We start from the raw sequence: 23,322 nt of genomic DNA on the forward strand, positions 1-23,322 counted from the left end.
CATGGGATTCATAGGAGAAATGAATAAATAAATTAACAGAAAGAAGTTATTTTAGGCATATGAAACTTTACTGCAAATTTTTTATCCACTTTGATATACTATCCCACAAGATCTGTCTTGTGATAAAAATGCTCAGTGCACCCTGACTGCCCCTTTAACCTTTCATTTCCACCATGGAATGGTGAAACAAGGTAGCCTATCTGCAATTGTACGTAGCTAGCCATACACCTCGAAAAAATGCACCCTTCTGTAGATAAAAACATGTTGCTCTGAAGCTAAAATTTTTTCCTTTTCCCAGTCACTGTAAATATAAATATTCCAGGGATGTACTTGCATTCTTACTAGCCATTCCAACTCTGTGAAGTACAGTAAATTCTGTTATGCTGACTCAAGACATAGTTTCTGTCCATGCAGTTGTGCCATTCTGCATTTTCTCTTTAAAAACTCCTTAAATAATTAAAAATCACACATCATTCTCTTAAAATATAAAAATATCTTCATTATCAAACTTGGTTCAATATCAAACAAGCATATATCTTACAAAGTTTCAGTATCTCCCCCACACTGCATTCACTCTGTTAGCAATAATGTTCTTCCTCTGAAGGAGGGACAAACCTTTTCCTTGGCAGTCCTAAAAAAGCACCTTTCTGCATTTTCACCTGAAAATGGCAGTTCCCATGTGAAGTCTCATCTCACGAGTGTTTTTAATGTGTTGGAAAAGCAACAAAAAGCTAAAAATAAAAATGTGTTTTCAGCACTTTCAAGGACGCCTGTATTAACATGCTCAATAAGCCTCTCTTTTGTCTGAATTTGGCAATGGTGGTTTTTCAAACCTATGCTATTTCATAGCTAAAAATCAATAAAACTAGCTCTGTTAAAGTTTATGGTTTTAAGGCAAGTGTTCCTTGTTGCAGCATTTTATTATCAGTACTTGGCCAAAGAGAAGACAATGCTAAGATAATTTCAAAAACTAAAGCAAAATGCTTTATAATTTGTCTTTTATTAATTTAGAGCATTCAAAATATAAAAATAAAATGCTTTAAACATACTGTATATACATATATAGCCTTTGGTTTTACATCCTTTCCAACATGATTTTTTTCAGTTAATAGCTCAGCCTGATCTTGGATAAAAGGAGAAACATTCAAAAACAGAAAACAGCATGGTATGAGAAAACAAACCTATGAATGTGCCAGCCCAATGCCCCATTACTCTTTGTGTAATGTGGGCTGGAATTCAGTTTTATACTAAAGATCTTCTGAACTGGGACCATGCAAACACAGTTGAGTTGAAGGGAGTACTATTAGGCTTCACTTATTTCTTTGGAAGCATTTAACACTCTGGAATTGAAGTGTAGATTTTTCAGATTAAAAAAATTAATTCTGCACCCACATATACAGAATATTTCCCAAAGGTACCCATTCACCTCAGTGGGTTCACTCCAGATTTACACCCAGGTACTTGACAGCAGCAGTTAACCCTTATTTATTATTTTTTAGGAAACAATTCCCTTTTGCTTTTTAATTTCATGTAAAATGGCTTAGAGTTGTGTGATAAGTGAACATATTGCAGTTTTCAGTTTACCCGTTAGTATAAGCAGTGAAATAGTCCTTGGGCAAAGGAGTATTCTTCACAGTAGGTTTGAATTTAAAAAAAAAAAGAGGGAAACTTCACACAAAAAAGCTCCATGACAGGCAGTTCACCAAGAGCCAAGGCCAGGCACTGTTGCTCACTCTGAGCAACACTTTCTGCATGCAGCCCCGCTGACCTCCCAGCCAGGGGTAAGGAATCATGTACAGCAGGCAGATGCATGGGGAGCTGTACCTAAACAAACACAAAACAAAAATGGTTTATGACGGTGTATCCCGTGGGAGGAGTAATTAACATCATGTCCTGCCCTTGTTTTATGAATTATCCTGGTTTAGCTGAGGATAATGAAAATAACTGATCTGTCTGTCTCCCAAAACACACTAATTCCTCATTGGAATGTCAGGAAAGACAACTTTTATTCCAGAAATGACCTCATGTTACTCAAGAAAATTTGGAAAAATTTTAACACAGGCACACTTTGTTACAGGCTTGCAAAGTCTTGAAGCTCAAAAAACCTGTGCTTTGAAAAGTTTCTCTTCCTTAGTTTTTTGTTTTCTTTTCCCTTTGGTGCCCCTTGTTTGAGTTCTATGGAAAACAATAGGTACACTCAATAATTCTATAATCCAGTAGAACAATTAAGTTAAAAGATAAAATCCTCTTGCCAACTTAATCACTTATCTACTTATGATCTTTTCCTTATCTTTTTCCCCATTTTGTCTTTAGTGAAGAGCTTATCTAGTATTAAATTAAATTCTTATTTCTTTTTTGTGTTGTTAAGGCTCATCTTATTTCAGCTATAACAGCATAAAGGCAGAACAACATCCATCATGTCACTAACAGTGTGGCAGAGTGGAAATGCACTTGTGTGCACTTTAACTTTAGTGGTTTCAAAGAAACATTCTTGAAAAAGTGTTCTACTGAATAACGAGGGTTTCAGCATCTCATTAAAGCTAAACAGCTGTTGGATACCTTTGAGGCTGAAGAAAATTAATTACATCCAAGATCAGATCTTTGTTTCCTTGGGGCAAAAATATAATATCTGTGTTCTTTACAGAAATGCAGTTCTGTTAGCAATTTTTTAGTGCAAGAGGCAAAGGTGGCAGTAGCCAGAGAAGTCCATCCATATTTCAGGGGACATACTGTACATGACATAAATACTGATTACTTAGATTGTTATGAAAATTTACTCACAGTTGTCTTGGTGACGAGAGCTGGAAATCCACAAAAAGATAACTATATTTTAAGAGGGAAATGTATTTTACTTTTTGACTGAATTAGTGTTTAATATGGGATGCAGATAGAACAATATATGAAGAATAGTATTTTCTTCTTTGCTTTAACTATGTCTACAGTAATTTAAGTTATTGCTGAACACTTTTAAAAATACACAATATATTAATAGTCTATGATGGATATGAAATGTCACACCAGGCTTTTTTTTTCCACATTCATATTCTGAACATACCTACAGCATGGGAAAAGCATAACAATAGTCAGAACTTTATTATTGCCCAAGGAAAACAGGTAAATTTTCAAAAATCAGAATTTTAGCTCTCTTGGGATTAAAGTTGAAAGCAAAATAACTGGCATGGAGTACTTGCCACTGCATACAGAAATGTAGAAAGGAAATTTGCTAATATTAAATAATATGTCTGTTTGTAGCACCACCACCAGTATACCTATAAGGGGAAAAAATGCTTCAGAACAACAATGTAAACTTTACCAAGAGCCATACTTTACATTCATTAAAGCAGAAATTAAAGACAAGGTCCTCTTTAAAAATTACAACATAATTTGGACACAAGTGAGCTGAGAATGATGGTACAATTCTGTTTCTCAGTGGAGTTTTTGACTGATAGGGCTTTTTAAGCATCTCTGCACAGGTTGCACACTAACAGCATTTTCCTCTACAGTTTTCTGTTTTATTCCGGTATTTTCCACCCATATTTCTGTTTGTGTACTTCATATAAATGTGGTGTTTCATTAATCTGGGAGGCTGGGTATAACTGGCGAGTTACTTAGCTGGATTTCTGCCTTTGACTCTTCTGCCAAAGAGATAACTATCTCATAAGATGATGAAGCCTCCACTGTAGGCACAAAAACATGACCAAAAACCCCTACCTAAACCTCATCACCTATCACCCCACCATGCAAAGACATAGAAAATAACTAGAAATCTCCTTAACTTAAAAAAAAAATAAGAAAAAGAAAAAAGAAAAAGGTAAGAAATGTACTGGAAGGTGAAAACAAATGCTGTCAAAAGCCTCTATTTACAAATGGATAAAATAAAATCACAAAGATCTTGCTACTGCCTGACGATGGCAACATGCCAGAAGAATCTGAAAGCCACCTATTGCCTTCATTCTATATTTGATTACCAAAACCCAATAAAACAACAATAAAGGACCTCATAATAACAGTGGATTGTATAATCTCATCAACTAAAGGGTTGTTCTCTAGGCATTTGGCAAACACTTCCCATTCAGCCACCTTTGCTGATTCAAGGCATAGCAGAATTTTCTGTGGTGATTTTTCTTTATTGATTTTAGCACAAATCTTAGTAACAATTGCACATTTAGAAAGTTTGTGGTGATTAAGAATAAATATGTGTGGTTTGACCAGGAGAGAGTGGAACAAGGCTCCACGAGCCCTTTGAGGGACACAAAGTCTTTAAGAGCGCTTCTCTCAGTTTCTGATGCTGTCTGCAGCTCTTTAATCCCAGAAGCCCTCGGGGAGACAAGTCACGGGGAGAAAGGCCAGGTGTGGCCAGCATGAGGGGAGCAGTCCGTGAGCTGGGCCCGAGGAGCCGGCGAGCCCCTGGTGCTCCTGGAGCAGCTCCTGCATCAGAGAGCGGAGGCCGTGACGGAGTGGCCGCCCTCCCTGGCAGTCTGCATGCCCTTGAAGGCCAGCGAGGCGGGGATGTCGCAGCTGTGGGGAGACAGCGGGGTGCCCCCGGCGTGCTGCCAGCCGTGGCTCGCCATGTAGCTGGATGGAGTGGCGCTGTACGTCATGTAAGGTGACACCTGGGCCGGCGTGGCGTACGGAGGCATGGCCGGCGCGGACACGAAACTGCTGACGGCTGGGAGGCCATTGGGAGCCTGGAAGGAGAGGGAAAGGAAAAGGATTTCTGAGAGAGTAAGACACGTTGGATCTGGTGTAAAATAGACTGCTCTCAGATGCTGCTGGGGCTTTGTACCAAAATTAAGACCGGCAAGGACACCAAGAGAGAAATCCATAACCATTTGCCTGAATTTCATGGGCTCAGTGGCCCCTTCTGCTTTTCTTTTAAGACCAGTTACCCCACTGTGATCAGTGCTTCACACCTCTCCCAGCAACGTGTCCCAGACAGGGACCACCAGCAGATGATGAGGAAACACACACCAAGAGGAAGGCAGGATCTGCTAAGGCCCCTGTACACCTGCCTACCTTGCCACAAGCTGTTGTTCATGGACTCCTCGAGGCCCGTGGTTGCATCTAATCATTAACTTGAGAGCTACTGGAGGGGTTTGTAATGAGTCTCCCCCTTCTCTCTCACCTTGATGCACTTGGCAATGATTTTCACAGGTTGGAGTAGATTAACTGCGACATTTACCTACCTTTCCCAAATTTCACAGAGTGTTGGTCACTGTTGCAAGCCCAGCTGGGGAGTGCTGGGGCAGTTTAGCTGGGTGTGCAGTGACCACAGCCGTCCCAGTGGCAGGAGAGACAGACCCATCCCTGAGCCTCTCCTCTCCTGGCCCCGAAGGAGGGTGGGCTCAGCCTGAGCTGCCATGGGCAGGTGTGGGCACAGATCTGAAAGCAACACTCCCCAGAGTGAAGAGGTAGCAGTGGCTGGGGGAGGTGGAACATCTTAAACTCTTTGGTAACTGTTTGTTCAGAGCATGAGTCAGAACTATAGTAGTAGTATTATTGATGGTGACTTTTAAAAATCTCTTTTCTAGATACTTGGGATAAAAAACTTGCAAATGTTCTTTGCTCATAGCTCCTCCTGGTTTCAATAGGGCTTCTGTACACAAAACAATTGCAGGGCTGGGTCCTTTCCTGCAAGCTATTTTCCTAGGTCCTTCTGTAGGCTGGAGAGAAGGGTTTCTATTTAAATAGAGAAGGGAGAGTCCTTCAGTCGGCTATGCTATGATTTCACAACTAATGACTCCTTATTCAACTAAAAACTGTTTGGTGGTTTATTTCACACCCATAAATGTTTCTTCAGCACAACAGGTACTAACCAAGATCATTTATCTTGCTTCGGTTTCAATTTGTGTAGTGTTTGTTTTAGGATTTGGGGTGGCATTTTTTCTCAAAAATGTTTCCTATCTGGATATGAAAGAAGAGTATTGATTCATCAAATCCTGTAGCATCATCACATGGTACAACTGGACACAACCTGAATAGTGCAAAGCTAAAAAATTAATCAGACTTTTGTTACTGCTAAAACTTCACGTGGTGTTAACCTTTCACTTGTTAAATTTCTCACAGTTCCACTGTCTAGACTATCCTCTCATTGTCATTTGGGAAACAGAGCAGTAATTCTGCTGGGGTCTGTCAGTATAAACCTGTACAGCAATCTAAAGCAGCAGACACAGCAATGGGATCCTGGCCACAAGCCTCCAATAGGAATATTAATTAGTACAAAACTTACAGCTGCATCAGCAACATAATTGTCATTCAAAATTATTAAATACTTTGTTGAAGCTGAACTTGCCTTATTCTTCTGAAAATCCAAATACATGATCTGACCAGTAACTCGTATTATGTGCCCCCTACTGTGACTCAGAATTACTTTAGCCTCAGCTTTAAATATCAGTGCTTGCAACAATGCTGATTAATACAAACCTGCAAATAATTGCACTGCAAATCAGTAAAATTCTTGAATCACATGGAAAATAATGTAATTGAATTCACTGGAAATAAAAAGTGTGGCCCTAAAAAGCTGCTTTTCCAATGTGCAAACATGAAACAAGAATGAGCACCTCTGTTTTTTGTAACAAGCACCAACAAAAAGCTTTGCACAGGCACTGTAGATTCATTGAAGCCAGGTTGTAACACTGGGATATCAAGAGCCACAACCCAAATACATTCTGCACAGAGGAGTACAGAAACCCTGGAGGGGTGGGTGCTGAAAAGAGAAAATTTATGGGACAAGTCCCTGAAGTCTCATAGCCATTGAGACATCACAAACCTTCAGGTTCTAGACCTCAAAGGAGGTTTTTTGGGCTCTGTGAATCCACCCTGTTCCTCAGGCTTTCCCATCCCAAGGAGGCTGGTACCAAGCAGTGGGCTCAAGGCTGTGCCTGGAAGCCCATTTTAAGTAGGATTCCTCATTATGAGTTCTCATCTTCTGTGACCCCTTAGCTGTGCTTGTTGGCACATTGCCTGGCACAGATCTACCCTGTACCCACTAACACCCTTGAGAAGGTGTGCTAGTAGGTGTTAGTGGGTACAGGGTAGATCTGTGCCAGGCAACGTGCCAACAAGGCATCTCTTTGCTGGTTCCAACCAGCAATGCTCTTTGCAATGTTCCAGCCCATGTCCTGGCCTACTGCATCTCCTACAGACAAGGCCTCCAGAGGTTCCTCAGCAGCCATAAGCAGATGACTTTGCATGATCTGAGGCAAATCTGAGCTTCTGAATGCCTCACATTAATGCAGATATTATTGATAAATGCTTTATCAACAGGCTTGTTGAGAAATATTTGATCCATCTCTTGATGGTCTGTGGCCTTCTGGCACAAAGTCTTCAAACTATAATTCATGAAGAAGCCCAGGTTTCCTATTGAATCATACTGTAGGTGCCACTTGGGTTGTTGTTGATAAAACAGATGGAAATTGACTAAAGATTCACTAGTTTTTGTAACAGCTTAATTTAAACAAATACCTATACATATTTATAGCAGCCAGAACAACCCTTTTACACACACACACAGACACACATACAAACACACACACACACACACACACACACACACACACACACACACACACTCTCTCTTATTCAAAATAAAGTTGTGAAAACTGTTCTTTTTGTAGCATTCTATTCTGAATGTGAGAAAGATCTTGCCCCAACTACTGAGGGCAGGATGTGGAGACAATTGTGTAGGGACCACCAGCTGCAACCTGTCAGAGGCCACCAATGCTGTCTGTCATCACTGCCTCACTGAATTGGTGAATCATTCTTATTTTTGTTGCAGTGCTACAAAGCTTTACCACTCCAAACCATGATTCTGTGGGTGCCACAGATGCCCTCAGCCAAGCAGGCAGCACTGGGATGGGTAGGAACTGGCCCAGCACAGAGTGCAATTGTGCCTCAGGGGAGGTTTGAGCCATACCCACAGAGCAGTCAGAGGCTTCCTCTGACCTGAATTAAAAGATGAGGGGATAGAGAAAATCTCACTCTATATGATTTTAAAGTATGCTACTAAAAAAAAACCCCACAAACAAACAAACAAAAAAACCCCAACACCCAAATTTTCATCTGATTTTCATCTGTGAAAGATTTGACCTAATAGTCTTGACACAAGCATTTTTATTTCCAAACAGCCTTAGACACAAAGCGTAGGTTATCAGAAGGGTTGAATCTTGTCTGTCAATCTGGCACTTTTTACAAACATGACATTCACTTAAAATAAATGGAGGGGATTGAGTTCCATGACCCTGTATATACTGGACAAATAATTCATCCTGCAGTATTTCCATCAGAGGAAATGAACAGCAAAATCTAAACATTTGTAATTAGGAGTGCAAGAACCTCATGGTGTTTATGGATTTTTAAAACCCTAAGAATTTGTTTTAAGTGCGGAGGTTCTTGAACCTGGCTTTTAAGTTTTATAAATATTTTTTTTCTTAATTTGAACCATCGTTTTTCAAGGGAAATCTAATTTTTTAAGCAAACAAACAAACATTTAGTTGTAGCTGAACAAGAACCTTTGCTGTGTCAGAGATAAGGGCTCCCATTTGAAAGTGCCTACTTTCTGGCTTCTACAAATATCAGAGAGGAACTTCTGCTCTCAATTGCTGCTCCTATCAATGTTTTCAGACAACTGATGGAATGAATGTTTCCAAACTTTAGAGCTGCATTTGAAACCTAGAACACATGACCTCCCACCAACTCACAAATTCATGTAAACCTGTTCTTTCAAAGCTACCAGCAAAACAAGAGTAATTGGGTCAGGATAACAAGTTGGGTCTGGTGTCCTTCTGCCAAGTTGCTGCTGATACCTGCCAGTGACATTAAAAGGAATATTGAGGTGGGAAATCCAAACCAGGGTGGACATAAAACCTTGCTTTAGGTCACAAAAAATTGTCCTCATGAAACAAGCAGACTGCACGTTTTCACAAGTAAATGAGTTGGTTGAGTAGTTTTAACAGATGGAATCTTTAGTTTTGGTCACTTTAGATACAATACTAACTAGAGACAACTTTTTTTGTCATTGTTTTCAGTCTGTTTGTGATTTGCAACACAGAGGGAGTGGGTGGATGTAAAGCAAGTCTAGAACCAAGCTAATGTGGTCTTTGGAATAAGTAATTTCCATTAGTTGCTTGGACTCCTAAAAGTCAGAGCAATTCTTTCACAACCAGAGGTAACCACCAAATACACCTGGATATCTGTTTTGAAGGTTATGCTTGTATAATGTGTTGCAGAGCTTCAGCCTCCTCTCCCCTTCATGGTAAGAAGACACAAGGGTACAAACTTTCTGAAAAACACTTCCCAGTCAGCCCATGTCAGAAAAACTACCTGATTTTGGTTTCTTCTGCCTTGATCACAGAAGAACCAGAGAAACATGCAAGCTAAATTTCACTTTTAGTCCTCATGGTATAAATTCTAATTATATATTGTAGTGAATTTATATTATTTTTTTTCATTCTTTTCCTTCTCTGACTTTTGCTTGCTAGATACCTGTTCTCTCAGTATCAAAATTAGTTCATCTCCCATGTTCTCTCCCGTGTTGATTCTAAATATTTCAGAAAATGACCAGGAAATGTAACATTCAAAATCACAGTCTGGTATTTATATTAGCTATCATTAATGGCAATAATGTAAAGGATCTCATTTCAGTTTTATGTGAATACAAACATGAGCAGATTTGATGCCACAGGTGGGTGCCACCTCAATTTTATAATCTAACTCTAAAGTTAGTGTCCAAAAGAATGTAGAATGTAAATAATAATAATAATAATAATAGTAGTAGTAGTAGTAGTAGTAGTAGTAGTAGTAGTAATAGTAATAATAATTTACTTTTATTTACAATTATTTGAATGAATTGGCCATTGTAATATGATTGCTACAGTATTTAATTAAATAGTTCATGTATTGCATGGACTGAGAATGCAGGCTTTGTAGAAGCATTCTAAATTACTATTCAAAAAATGTTTCTGGAGAAGCAGCATAGCCTTCAAGTTGGAGTTACCTAACTGAGCAGCCTGAATGAGCTTGGACAGTGACTCAGCCCAAAATTCCCTGCTGCAGTCATCACAAGTTCAGTCTGTGTCACGGCTTAAGGGACACACCTCGGGTGAATAAGGTTGCTGTTTCCATTTGTATCTCGCAATTCTAACACTGGCTTGGATGGGGTGAATCTTTCCTGTCCTTGGATCAGCAAGCTCAGCACGTTGCCTTGATCCTGCAGCCCAGCCCTTCCCGAGAGCCGCTGGAACCAACAGCAGAGGTACCAGGAGCAGGAGCTGGGAGCAGGGACTGGGAGCACAGCCGGCAGCAGCTTCCTCTGCAGGGATGCAGCCGCAGCCCCGCACACACACACACGCACCCTCTCACTGCTGGTTTTCACAATGAAAACCTTCAAACATTGTCTGGAAATGACGGATCTTTCCCAAAGGGCCTGAAAACACAGTCATGAAGGAGCTATTGCAGCAGTTGTTCTTTCCTCAGCAAGAAAAAGCATAGCAAGAAGCAAAATATCTAGTCCTTCAGTTAGAAGAGCAAATCAGCACAAAAATCCAGAGGATATCTCATTTTTAGGGACATGCACATAATTAGTTAAAACGATTATGACAGCAAGATGAGGAGCAATCAAACACAAACTGCAAACATCAAGGAAGCAAACATGCTAAATCTCTCTTTATAATTGGAGGTTAAATATGATTTATAAATCAAGTCAACATATGGGATCCCGAGGGAAGAGCAAACAAATTTTCCAAGTAAAACAGCAGTAGCAGCAGGGGTGAAATGGAAATATCATTTAGGAAAATGGCATTACTAAATTATCTAAGTAATAAAAATTGAGGTTTTTTTAGTTTTTTAAAATCTATAAACTTAAGTAATATTTTTGTATAAATTGTAATTACTAAATTAGAGCTAAATTCTGAAGTTGCAATTCAGTGCTACAGGATCAACAGGAAAAATGACGCTACCACAAATCAATTCAGATCAGTGTTCCACTAAAATTAATGTGTCTACACAGGTAAGTCACAATTCCCTAAAGAAGGGTTGCAAAAGTGAACACTGAGTAAAGTTCTCCAGTTTATGATAATGGGTTTTATTAGAAATATTTTTAAGAAAAAATGAGACAAAATTGCTAAGGTGTATCTGAATAAGCCAGCAAGAGTTAATCCTGCTAATCATGGTTTGCTTTTTAGAGTGCTGGAAAATATTCTTACAAAAATATTTTCATATTAGACTAAATATCCATATTCTTAGATGAATTAACTTATTTTATTGAAAATTTTCCTTAATTTCACTGCAATCAGGCTTAAAATGAGACTCTGAAAAATTAGGACACGGACATTAAATAATTTTGATGTTCAAAAAAAACTTAGAAGAGGCAATATTTTGTATGTAAGATATTAATTTTTCATAATAATATAAAATATAGTATTTGCCTTTGTTTTCAAGAAAGAATGAACAGTGATAGTGCATTGAAATGGAGAAGCTTTTAAAAATAACACATGGGCAAGGGGCTTACATAGCTGCTCTGTTGCTCAGCTGAACTGAGTTGATTTCCAGAAGACTGTGATTTGAAAAAGAGACCTTTCAAAAATGGAGAATTACACTATTTCTCTTTCACTGTAAGTTGAGCAAAGTAATGCTGGTGTTCTAGTTGAAGTAACAATTAAAACAGGCTTATTCTTAGAGCTGAAGTACTCTAATATTTCAAACATAGTTAGCTACCCAATCCTTTACATTATCTCTTTAAAAGATGCCATTTTCTTTGCAGCTATTTCTCCCATTGTTAAATTCAATTCACAACAATGTACTGCATAAGAAAATCACACTACTTCCTTCTAAAATAAAGTTCAGTCCTTTCATAATGAGCAGATCCCATTCCCCATGTTTAATGTGCTTTTTTATTAACTTAAAGTTGTTTCCTTTACCTAAAGCCATCCCCAGCTGCAGTGAATAACACAGAAACCAGATAATATCAACTGAGTGTTTTAACTATAGTTGGGACATGCATCAAGATCACTCTAAATGATATTTTCTTATCCAGTTTTAAATCTCAGCCTCTTCAGGGAAATAAAATCCCAGTTTTGGAAATAGTAATAGTAACTTGAATTTACACACCATCACCAATCCTTTCCTGAAGGAGCCAGGGGCATTTTATGTCTTTTCCAAAGCAAACTACAGCAGAAACAAAAGAAAAGAAAAAAAATGGGGGGGGGGGGAATACAAGGGGAAGGAAAAAAGGAAAAAACACCACTCATTCACTAACACTGAGTAATCTACTACAAAAACAACGGAGGAAAAGAGAGAGAGGAGAAAAAGGCATGGTAGATAAAGGCAGGCAGAGGCTGCTGTAAAACCTCAGCACATTCTGAGGGAAAAGCAGGGAGCAAGAGCTTCCAGTGCTTCTTCAGAAGTGCAGTTGGCTTAGACAGCTTTCACGGTGAAGTGAGATCCACCACGGCACCCAAGCACACATAACATGTCCACCTGAACATCTCCAGTGTGGATTATAGTTCAGGGTCTGCACTGTTGTTGAATGGTTGCTTCCCTTTCCTACGCCAGGGTGAGAAGAATGATATAAATCAAAGTCACTGCCTTTCCAGTGAAGATGCTGGATCGTGGGGTATGTTCTACTATTTAACAAACTTCACAACCAGACTATTTCAAAGTGGGGTGAAAAAAAAATTCTGGTTGCTTTAAGTACAAAGCCTGGTTCTGATGACAAAAGCACAACTTAAGTTTGTCCTTAGACAGATATACTGGGATTATGAGGACAATAGGAAAGCACAGGAAAAACAATCGTGTCATATAAGCAAACTCCTTTGAGTTGGAATTAACAACAGATTCCCATAGTTTTAGAACAGATTTGCACAATAATTCCCCTTTGGTATTTTGGCAAAATCTGGAATTGGGCAGGGCACACATGGACTCTAAACAAGCAAATACACTGGAAGAAATAAACATTTGTTCTTTTCTATGCCGTTGGTTAACACCATAATGTCTTACTGAAAGGTTCTATGAAAAATGCCTTCTTAATATTATATACTTAGCAATATATTGTAATTTCAATATGCTGTTATTTAAATGAAACTGGAGGAGGAGACTTATGGACACAGACCTTCAAAGGCATTCTAGATGTCTAGAAACTAGGCAAATATGGGGTCAAACTAGTAAAGTCTTCACCTTGTTCTCTTCAAGGACAGCCAAAACAGCAGTCTCCTATGTCTAGCAAATCTCTGCTGCTGCAGTTACTGGGAAGCTGGTATACTAAGAAGGGTGACCCATCGATTGTTAAATGCCCACCATTGTTACGACTAGTTGTGTAGGCAATTCCTAAAAGCTGATAAATTGCCACAACAGACAAATTCAAACACACAATACAGTCTTTATATACTTGCCAATCTACTGCAAGAACCAAGACTGAGCAGGTCAAATCACATCTAATACCCCTGCTCCTGCCACTCTGCTTCCTTGCTGTGACAAGTATCTCCCATCATTCCCACTTTACAGTCCCTGATCATGTTTGTCATGGCAGACCTCCTGGTGGGTTGGGGTCCTTTGAGCAGAAGGTGCTTAGAGTGCAGTTTGAGTGTCATCATACCATTCACTCACCTCTCTGACTTTCTTTATTAGTTTCATCCGGGTGGAGTGCCCTGAAGCCATGTGGGTTGGTGGACAGGGCACTGTGTTTTGGCCGTGGAAGCAGGTGGCCAGTAAGAGGCAGGTCTCACAAATGGGGTTCGAATTGGGTGCCATCCAGATCACCTGGGGAGGAATCGGGTGCATGTAGTGGGATCAGCTCATGCCCCTCACCCACAACATGCAATGACAAGGATGCCTAGACCTTGAGCAAGCTGTCTTAGTGGCAATGCTTTGATAGCAGGCCTGGTCTGGAGATCCTAGTGAGAGTGACACAGAACCAGACGGTCTCCAAGCCAAGGTCTGAACCCCTGCACCAGACTCTGCTAACAATGCTGCTGGCTACTATGGCAAGAAAGCAAATAAACACCTCTCCTTCACAGCTTCACCCCCCTGCTGCCTGGGTATGACTGAAGAGCAGTATGTCCAGACCTTTGTCATTGATGGATTTTGCACAGAGCCACAGCAGGAATCCAACTGCCTGGATCCCAAGATGACAAATAAGTAAATTTACTAATTTTTTTTTTCAGTAAATCATGTGTGTAGGAGGACTATGTAATTGGCCATAATTTAAAAATTTAGTAATTTTAATAAAGCCATAAAATATCTAAGGCTTCATTTTGATGGTCTCCCCAAGTTACCCTATGTTGTGGCTTCTAAGCGCTGCAGATGCAGTTGCAGATGCATGGGCACCAAATATACTTTTTTCAGTGTTCATCTATAAATGAAACATCAGGAACTAAATGTCTGCATTATCTACATTTTCTGTGGAAGTCATTGTCCAGAGTTGCACCTACATTTGCAGTCATTTGCCCTGATATGGAGCCTTCCCTTGATGCGCTTGCAGCATGCAGAGCTCACGGCCCCAGCCAGAATGCAGCCGAGGGACAGGGAGTGATATCCCAGCAATGCCAAAATCTCAATCCTCTAACAGCTGAGGAAGTTCAGCTGAGACAGACCTGAGGTAGCTGCTGCTTAGGGGTTTGGCCAGCGTGTCAGAGGAAGACTTCGCTCAAACTATGTTGACAAACCCCTCTGAATTAGGAGGAGTGTTTTCTGCAGCTCCAGCAGGTTTGGGATGAGGCCTCCAAACAGCACACCTTTTCCAGGAGGGAGCTTGCCCTTAGAGCCCCCAGTTACAAGCTTTTTCCCATTAATGAGTATCAGCTCCCTTTGGCAATATGTACATCTGCTTCCTGCAATGCACACAGAAAGTCATTCTGAAAAGAAATTATTTCCAAGCTATTTGCCTCTCAGCAAATCATACAGACATATGTCAGGTCTTCTTCATTTTCATACATGTGTCATTACAGATCACAACTCTTTTTCACTTTGAACATCCATGATGTTAGTCCAGCAAGTCACAAGCATCAGATGTCGGAGGTCTGCATTTTAAATACAGTACATGTTTATTAAGCATTTTGATTTCAAATGCAGGTTACAAATGTGTTCACATTGCAGTCATTTCAGCTATTTTCTCTTAATGCAGTAGTCAGTATAAGCTGTGCAATGCAAAAGAAAATACTCAGAATGTTCATCCTTTGTAACAATAGCATAATTATCTGTAGAAGCACCTGAACACCGCACTGAATGTGCCTCCCTGCGTAAATAATGCAATATAACTGAGCTCCGTATGAAATGTGTATGACACAACACTGTCAAACTCTTGGAAAAATCTATTTTCCTTTTCAGTTTCTCTGATTCACAGTCACCCTGTTTGAAAGCCATATGACAAACCTGTGAGTGTGATACACCAGGGAAATTATGCAACTGCTTATGTATAAATGACAACCTGGGACATCATGTAATTAAACCTGAATAGAAACTTGACATGGTATCTTTTGGTTTACTGTGGAATGGTTTGTACAAAATCACAGTCTGCCAGGCTGAGCTTTCAACTCCCAAAACCCAAATATGAACAGCATTGCAAACAAAAGCCCCAGGAAATCCATAATACATAAAATGAAAAATGCTCTACATCCAGAGGTTCAGTTTCATGTTAAACTAGTGTGACTGCATATTGTCAAGGCAAAAATGCAAAGTCTTCCTGCCTTTTTCGTGAGTGAACTCCCACTGATGTGTGGGACAAGGGCTGAAATGTAGCCAATGGAATCGACTGGAGAGGTCAGCCTTGGCTGCTGCCTGAAAGTCTGGGTTGTCAATAAGAGTTTTGCCTACAAAAAGGCTGCAGTATCCCATGTCTTAAAACAAATGTATATCATTTAAAAGAAGTGATCAAACAAATTACTGTAAAAGTACACAAGAAGTTGTTGTTTGGTCTCAATTTTTCTGGTCTTTCTCACACAGAGTGATTTCCTGGGGGATTTCTTGAGAAGCAAAATACTATCTTCCATGATTAAGGCTAAGGGACTTGCCTAGTAATTGTGGAGCTATTTTCAAGCTTTGGACAGGTGAACTTTGGATGTTGGTGGTGCTTAAATACATAGATGAAATTTGTTGGAAAATGCAGAATTAGCCATCACTCACACAAAATTCAATATTAATGTGCTTCAGAGCACATTTCCTCTGCTCCTGTGGTGAAACTAGGAAGCCTAAGCTAAACATCCACACTTGATTCCCTTCTTTTGTAGGCACCTCTGATTTTGATAATACAGGCATAAAACTGGAACATCACAGAACGATCACTTCTCTTCTCTGGGGGAAATCTGATGTCTGCCTCCTTAAGACCCTTAAGAGTCTTTGTAACAAGCTTTGCCCAAAAGAGATAAGGAAATAGCAATTACCCCAAAGTACAACGACAGAGCCTATTTCACCACAGTCCTTCTGGCATATTAAGTATCTCTGAGACTTCCCCATTTCCCCATCCCTCCAGATACCCCCCCTGCTAGATTCACAAATGAACCAACATTCTCTCATATCTCCTGCTCATCTCTTTGCACCCAAACCCATTCACATTGCAAGACACCATGGATCCCATGATGTCAGAGAATTTTGTAAGTCTTTACTGTCACAGGCTGTCACTCCAGACTCAGTACACTTCAGTGAAAAGACAGTAAGTCAGCACTATTTGCAGCAGGAATTTGGTTCATAAGCTTCACTTCACACTGTCTGGAATAAATATTTTGGGAAAAGGAATGTGGCAAAAAAACTGCAAATAATCACATTTTCCCATCCTTATTTAGCATGATTTTTTTTTTAACATATTCTTAATTAGCAAGGTAGTGAACTTGTGACAGACAAAGCAATTGATGCACATTCAATTTAATTCTCTGGATAACAATTCTGAATACTATATCAATAGACTGGTCTACATGTTAGAACTTTCCAAAGCCAAATTCTATTTACCTATATTATTACAGGGAACAAGCTGAGAAGAACCTCCTCTATATCTTCCTTTAGAGACCAGGGTTCTGAATATGGCTTTTCCGCCCTTTGAAACTCTCTGGACAATTTATTTGGATAAATGAATTCCATTTTATTAATAGCAATTTTCTCAAATTTTAAATAGCACGTATGCTTAAATAGCATTTATCAGGTGATCTTTCAGGTTGAACAGAACTTTAAAGTAAAACTGATATCCACAACAGAACAGTTATATATTATGAAAATTAAATCATAAATATTGAAAAAAGAAAAAAAGAAAAGGCAAAAAATTGTTTCCAAACCAGCATTGAAAATAACTCAGTTTATAAAACACTGTTTCTCAACACATCTGTAGAAGTAAACGAGATCCATCAGAGGCCATGGTTTACAGCCTATGAACAAGATCCTGTGAATATTTCAGCAGGACTGCATGCAGAAGGCCCAGCCTGGAACCTAAAACAATGAAGCCACAGTACAGCTGCTCTTACAGAGTAGTGACAAGCTATATCTACTATTTTTTAGGAAGACTGTTAATGCTTATTTTAGTCTTTAAAGAAAATTGTAGAAGGAGTAGTAACACTAAATCTAAGTCTAATTCTATCCTTAACCATATGGCTACACTACAGCTCATATTATTTGTGTTATGAAATGAACATAATAATAATGGCATAATAGAAAAACAGAACAAATAGGCCAGCATTGAGGGTAGTGTATTGTTTAAAAGGCAATATATGAAATGAAGTAGCTGTTCACTATCGGGATCTACAGTATTTCCCACTCTGCCCACTCTTTGTGAGCGTTCCCACAGTTTGCGCTCCGCATCTTGAATGTGAGTCTGATTCAGCTGCTCTCACCACCAAACACGAGCTACAAAAGTCTCCTCTACATGGATCTAAAACCAGACACCGAACTCAAAACATACATCCAAAACCTCTGTCTTTGAGCAGGGAAAATGCTAAACAGCGATTGTGGGTTTTCTTCGGCTTGGTTCTAAGTACAACAAATGCGTGGCCGGGAAGTCAGTGTGTCTGAGAGACCTCTGATGCATTTTGAAATGTTTCCATCACACGGAAAAAATGTTTTCAAAACCTGTGCTTTCCCAACGAGTAACAGTTGAGCCTTTTATAGCTTTTCTCCTGCCACGGGACATGATTAGCAAGCACAAAGATTTAGACAGAGATTTATTAAGTAACAGTTATATTGTGTTGTAATTAAAATGTAGGAAATTCGCCGTCTACTTAAGCGTTTAAAAATGCTTAATGTAGGAAGCAATTACATCTCATTTTCAAATTATTCCCCTGACTACGGAGCGCGCTGCGGACAGAGTACGGCGGGGCGGAGGCGGCGGCGGGCCGGGCCGGGCCGGGGGTCGGCGGCGGCGGGTCCCGAGCGGGCCGGGGGCAGCCCCGGGCCCGGCCGCGATCGCTGCGGCCCCGCCAGCCCCCGCAGCCCCCCGCAGCCCTGCGTCTCCCGGCAGCCAGGCGGGATGGGCCGCCAGGCCGGGGGAGGAAGCGGAGAGAGGAGCGAAGGGAGCCAGGCGTTTTCCCGCCCGTCCTTGCAAACCAAAACCGAAGACAGTCCGGCACCGGCTCCAAACCGAGGACGGTGGCCCGAGGCCGAGCTCAGGAGCCCTGTGCATCACTGCCCGCCCCCCGCCTCTCTCTTTACCTGGCTGTACTTGGCCTCCTGCTCGAGGGAGCTCTTCTCCAGCCCGTTCACGGCGTGCTGGCTCGGCGGGTGGAAGCTGTTTCGGCCCAAGCTGCTCCATTCCTCCACCTTGGGGCTGGGGTAAGGCGAAGTGTCATTCACTGCTGGAAAACAAAGGAGCGGGAGAGAGGGAGTTAGAGGCAGAGACCGGGATTCGGAGGTGGATACGGCTTTGCATCGGGATGGAGACGGCCCCCTCTCCCCATGGAAGGCACTCTGTGGGGCAGCGCTAAGGGGGAGCCGGACCCTCGCCCGCCACATCTCGCTGAAGCTCCCGGGAGCTCCTTGAGACGCTGATTCGTGGGCAGAAGGCAGTCAGCCCCCTCCGTGAAACCGGTGACGGAGATCAGCAGCCCAGCCCAGAGCTGGCTGGCTCGCCCGGCCCCAGTCCCCGCACGGGCGGGACGGAGCTGCCGCCCGGCATTTATCCCCCAGGAGCTCCTAAGGGGCATTTACGGCAACCGCCGTGTGTGTGTTTGTGAGCCAGAGGAGAAACGACTCCCCGTGTGACAAACAGACCTGACACGCCTGCAGATAAACTGGGCTCCAAACACTTTTTGGAAGAAAAAGAAAATTAAACATAAAAGTAAATAAATATTATTTTGTAAATAGGGAAATAAAAGGAAGAAGATAAGAAAGCGGGGAGGAAAATAAGTAACAGCCCTATCATTTACATGCTTATCAGTCCCGCCATGGGCATGCCGGGATGATTTGCTGGCGGACAAATTCACGAACGGCCAAATTCCCGCACCGGGGAGCCAGGGGAGGAGCAGGGGGAGCCCTGTCCGAGCCCCGCGCCCGGAGCCGCCGTGGGAGGGGGCTTTCCTGCCCCGCCACCCCGCCCGGCCCCTCGCCGTGCCGGGCAAAGGCACAAATCTCAAGTTGTCTTAAGAAATTGAGCTCCCTCGGCGAGCGCCCTTTTCTGCTGATCTCACACTTTCCCATGAATAGGGGCTTCCTTTCCGTGTCAGCAAGGTCAGTTTACCCTATAAATCAAGGGCGAGCAGCCCCCATCTGCGGCATCGGCCGCTCCGCAGCCCCGAGCCTCTGCCGGGAAGGGGAGGGGACGATTTCACACTGCAGAAAGATGTGTGCCGCTGCGGGGGCTGGGGACACACACCGGGACACCCGGCAGCACCGTTAGAGGCCTGCCTGCCAACGTGGTGTTAACAAAGGAGGAACTCACTAAAAAAAAAAAAAAACTAACAAAACAAACAAACAAACAAAATCCCACAACAAAACAACAGCACCAAAAAACCCCAACCGTAAATTTCTCATGTGCTTGTAATGCACTCATTCTTTTTAATGTTCATTGCCAACACTGCCTCTAGATTGCCTCAGAGATTGCCAAGCGTGTATTTGTTAAAGTCGACTCAGAAACAAGCACATCTGTTTGTGCCAGTGAGGACTAGAGTAAAGTTTAGATCATGAAGGGCAAAGAAGAACAAACTTGCAATTTTTTTGCATGTATACATATTAAAAAACCTGCTTGTGTGTTGCTTGAAAAAAATATCACCTTTCTATCTATTAAATAAGAAAAAAATTATTCTGCAATGCCTAAAGGATCATTTTGAATTTGAAATGCTGGTAGAACTGGATTATTGCTGTTAAAAAGGCAGTGAAAACAGAGATCACAATTCCCACCTCTCCACTAATACTGAGAGAACACTGGGACACAGAGATCGCTGTAGGCAAAGGATATTCTGGACTGTTGTTTTCAGTGACACTTTGAGCAACGCTTTCACTGTTAGTTCACTGGCAGAGACCGAAATGGAAAAAATGTCCCTTGCTAGCGAGCGGCTGGGACACGCGACGCAGTTTCCAGGCGGAGGAACCGAAAGAATGTGCAAGGGATAAAAGAGGCAAATCTTGGGCCTTTGGTTTTCCTAGACCACCGCTTCGGAGGAAAATACACCATCAGAATGAAAGCAATTAGATGACATTTGAACTTCCTGCCGAAGCAAATTTGGGCTGATTGCGAAAACTACAGAAAACTGACTCCTCAGTAACGCCAAGGCAGCGCCCGCGACCGGAGTGCGGCAGCGAGCCTCGGTCGGCACCGGGACCGGCACCGGTACTGAGAGCGCGCTGGTGCCGCCGCACCCCGGGCCGGTCCCTCCGGGCAGCATCCCCACCTCCCGGGTCACAGAGGCGGAGGTGACGGCCGATGTGCCCTGTGTGCAGGTTCGCCTGCAGCCCACCCGGGCCCTTCGGTCTGCCCACGCTCCGAGACGCGCTGCAGGGAGCTCAGCGCCCTGCCCGTGCCGGGGAATCGCCAGGGGTTTCCCGAATTAAACAGCGAAACCACCTTCCGACCCTCGGAGAGGAAAGAACCCAGGGACCGAACCCCTCCGGCCCGGTTTGGCTGCCTTTGTGGCCCCGGCTCCCCCCATTTCTCACCTTGGTCTGTGATGGACCGGATCCCCAGGATGTCCGTCACCGAGTGAGAGGACGGCCACGTCCTGGGCATGGCCATGGTGCTGGGGATCGCCGGCACCCCGGGAGGGGTGGACACCTTGGCTCCTGCAGCAGCGATGGGGCTGGGGTAGGGGTAGATGTGGTTGTAGGACAGAGCAGGCTGTGGGGGCGGCTGGTGCTGCTTGTAAGACTCGTAGTGACTCTGCTGAGACAGGTTCCCGATTTTGTTCCGGAGGATGCGGCTGATGGAGCTGACCGACGGCACGTTGTACTTGTCACACACGCCGTCGGCCAGCAGGCGATCCCGGATCTCCCAGGCGAAGATGCCCGGATCCCTTTGTTTGTAGGTCCGGATATGTTTTACCACCGTGGGGGTGGTGACCCGAGGCTTGCTGCCGCCGATAGCCCCCGGTAGGATGGAGCCGGTCTCGTTGTAGCGAGCCAGGATTTTGCTGACACAGCCGTGGGAAACGCGGAGCTGCCGGCTGATGTCGCACGGCCTGATACCCAGTTGCGCCAGTTCCACAATCCGCAGCCTGATGGCATTGGGCAGGGGTCTCCCGTTGACAAACACCCCCCCGAGCTGGTTCACTTCCCCGAAGGCGGGTTCTGCAAGCAAATGCACAAACAGCCGTCGGACACGGCGGACGGCACAGAAAGAGGCGTCTGAGCTGCTCTTCATCACAGACAGATGTCACAGACCCCCCCCTCCCCGGTCACTCCACGCACTTCTTTATAATAGCGGGATGCCCCCGAGACTGAAGGAAGCAAAGGGAAGGGAGGAAGAGAAGTGAGAGGTTAAAAAAAATGGAAAAAAAAAAAAAAAAAACGAGAGAGAGAGAAAGAAAGAAAGAAAAAAGAAAAGACAGACAGAAACACAATCCGTGGCAACAAATGTCGGAGCTCTCCGGACTGTGCATCAAGCATATTCCCAAAAATAAGCACATTCCAGGGATGAAAAATGAGATCGCCCCAACAGACAAGTCAGCTTTATTGCCACAGGAAAAAGGAACGCGAAGAAAACAAAAAGAAAAGAAAAACATCGTCTAAGGCGTGGGGGAGGGGGAGGAAGGAAAAGTAGTTGAGGAAATTCTTTTACATCTTGGGAGAGACGAGGGCAGAGCGGTGCTTCTGAGTCGGGACTAACTTTTTAAAGACCGCTCCTGGTGCTGTTAGCGCCTTTCGCTTAACAGCACGATAAAAAAAAGGCTGTAAAACAAGCGTGTTAAAATGTTAACTGCTAAGATCGGTGTCAGGAATAATATACAACGTGTCACGGGCTCCAGCCATCCGCTCGGCTGCGATCCTGCCTCGCACTCGCCTAATAACACTAATAACAAGCCGACTAGTCATTAGCTCTCTCTCTCTCTCCCCTGCTCCTGACCCTCAACATGTTCGTACAACTTGTAGGAACACGAGCAAAGTCAATAAGGGAGCCGCGGCGGCGGCAGATGAGTGCGCACGGCTGCTCCCCCTCTCTTGACAGCACTTGAACCCTCCTGCGGCTCCCGGCCACTTACCCATTCCTCTGAGCGGGACACCTCGAGGCCGGCCCTAAATCCCAGCGGATCCCTATGCCCGGGAACGGGCTCCGGGCCTCCTGCGCTCCTGGCCGCACCGGCCCCGAGCCTCTCTGATCTCCGCTGAGGAAGGAACGGTAGCGCGAGGAAGAAAAGAACTACAAGGAAATCTACATCCCGACAAGAGAGCCTTGACTTCTGCATTTCAACCTCAGGGCAGCGTGGGCAGGGCCGGGCTGGGCCGGGCCCGCGGCCCACCGCCCCCCCGACCCGCCCCTGGGGCGGCCCCACGGCCCAGCCGCCCTCCCAGTGGCCGGGGGAGATGACGGACAGCGCGGCGGCGGCGGCTGCGGCCCTTCCGCTGCGCTCCGCACCTGGGCCCGCCGCGCCGGGACCGCGGCTCCGCACCTGCGGCGGTGAGTTGCGCGGGGCCGCGCCGAGCGGGGCTGTGCCGAGCGGGGCCGTGCCGAGCGGGGCCAGGGCACGGCCGGGGCCTCGGCGCGCAGCTCCGCGGGGCCGGGGCGCGGGCGGCGGGCAGCGCCGCCCTTCCTGGCCGCTTTCCCGGACTCAGCAGCCGGGGAGGGGGCTTCGAGCCTGGCAGAGCGGCTCCCCCTTTCCCCGAGTGAAGCAGAGCCGTGTCTTGACGCGCACACGGTTTGCCCGCGTTGAGGTTGCGGACCGCGAGAGAAGCACTTCGTGGGTCTGGTCGCCTCGTTGTAATAAAGCA

General features: G+C 43.7%; 1 protein-coding gene across 1 annotated transcript; it reads right to left on the bottom strand.

Moving 5' to 3' along the window:
- Positions 1-4,433: 4,433 nt before the first annotated feature.
- On the bottom strand, positions 4,434-21,757 carry PAX9 (paired box 9). Its single transcript, XM_063159485.1, has 4 exons — positions 21,058-21,757; positions 18,619-18,761; positions 13,600-13,752; positions 4,434-4,688 (listed from the first exon to the last, which is right to left on the bottom strand). The coding sequence occupies exons 1-4, from the start codon at positions 21,755-21,757 to the stop codon at positions 4,434-4,436; spliced, it is 1,251 nt and encodes a 416-aa protein (XP_063015555.1).
- Between the last annotated feature and the right edge of the window lie 1,565 nt (positions 21,758-23,322).

Source organism: Melospiza melodia, chromosome 6, assembly GCF_035770615.1.
Source record: "Melospiza melodia melodia isolate bMelMel2 chromosome 6, bMelMel2.pri, whole genome shotgun sequence".
NCBI classification, from domain to species: Eukaryota; Metazoa; Chordata; class Aves; order Passeriformes; family Passerellidae; genus Melospiza; species Melospiza melodia.

What these genes read in the sequence shown, in the direction of transcription:
- PAX9 (XM_063159485.1), bottom strand. Translation starts at nt 21,757, where the DNA reads ATGAAGAGCAGCTCAGACGCCTCTTTCTGTGCCGTCCGCCGTGTCCGA. An exon ending in AGGAGGCCAAGTACAGCCAG is followed by an intron (nt 13,753 to 18,618) that starts GTAAAGAGAGAG and finishes ATTCCTCCCCAG; the next exon opens with GTGATCTGGATGGCACCCAA. An exon ending in TAATAAAGAAAGTCAGAGAG is followed by an intron (nt 4,689 to 13,599) that starts GTGAGTGAATGG and finishes CTCTCCTTCCAG; the next exon opens with GCTCCCAATGGCCTCCCAGC.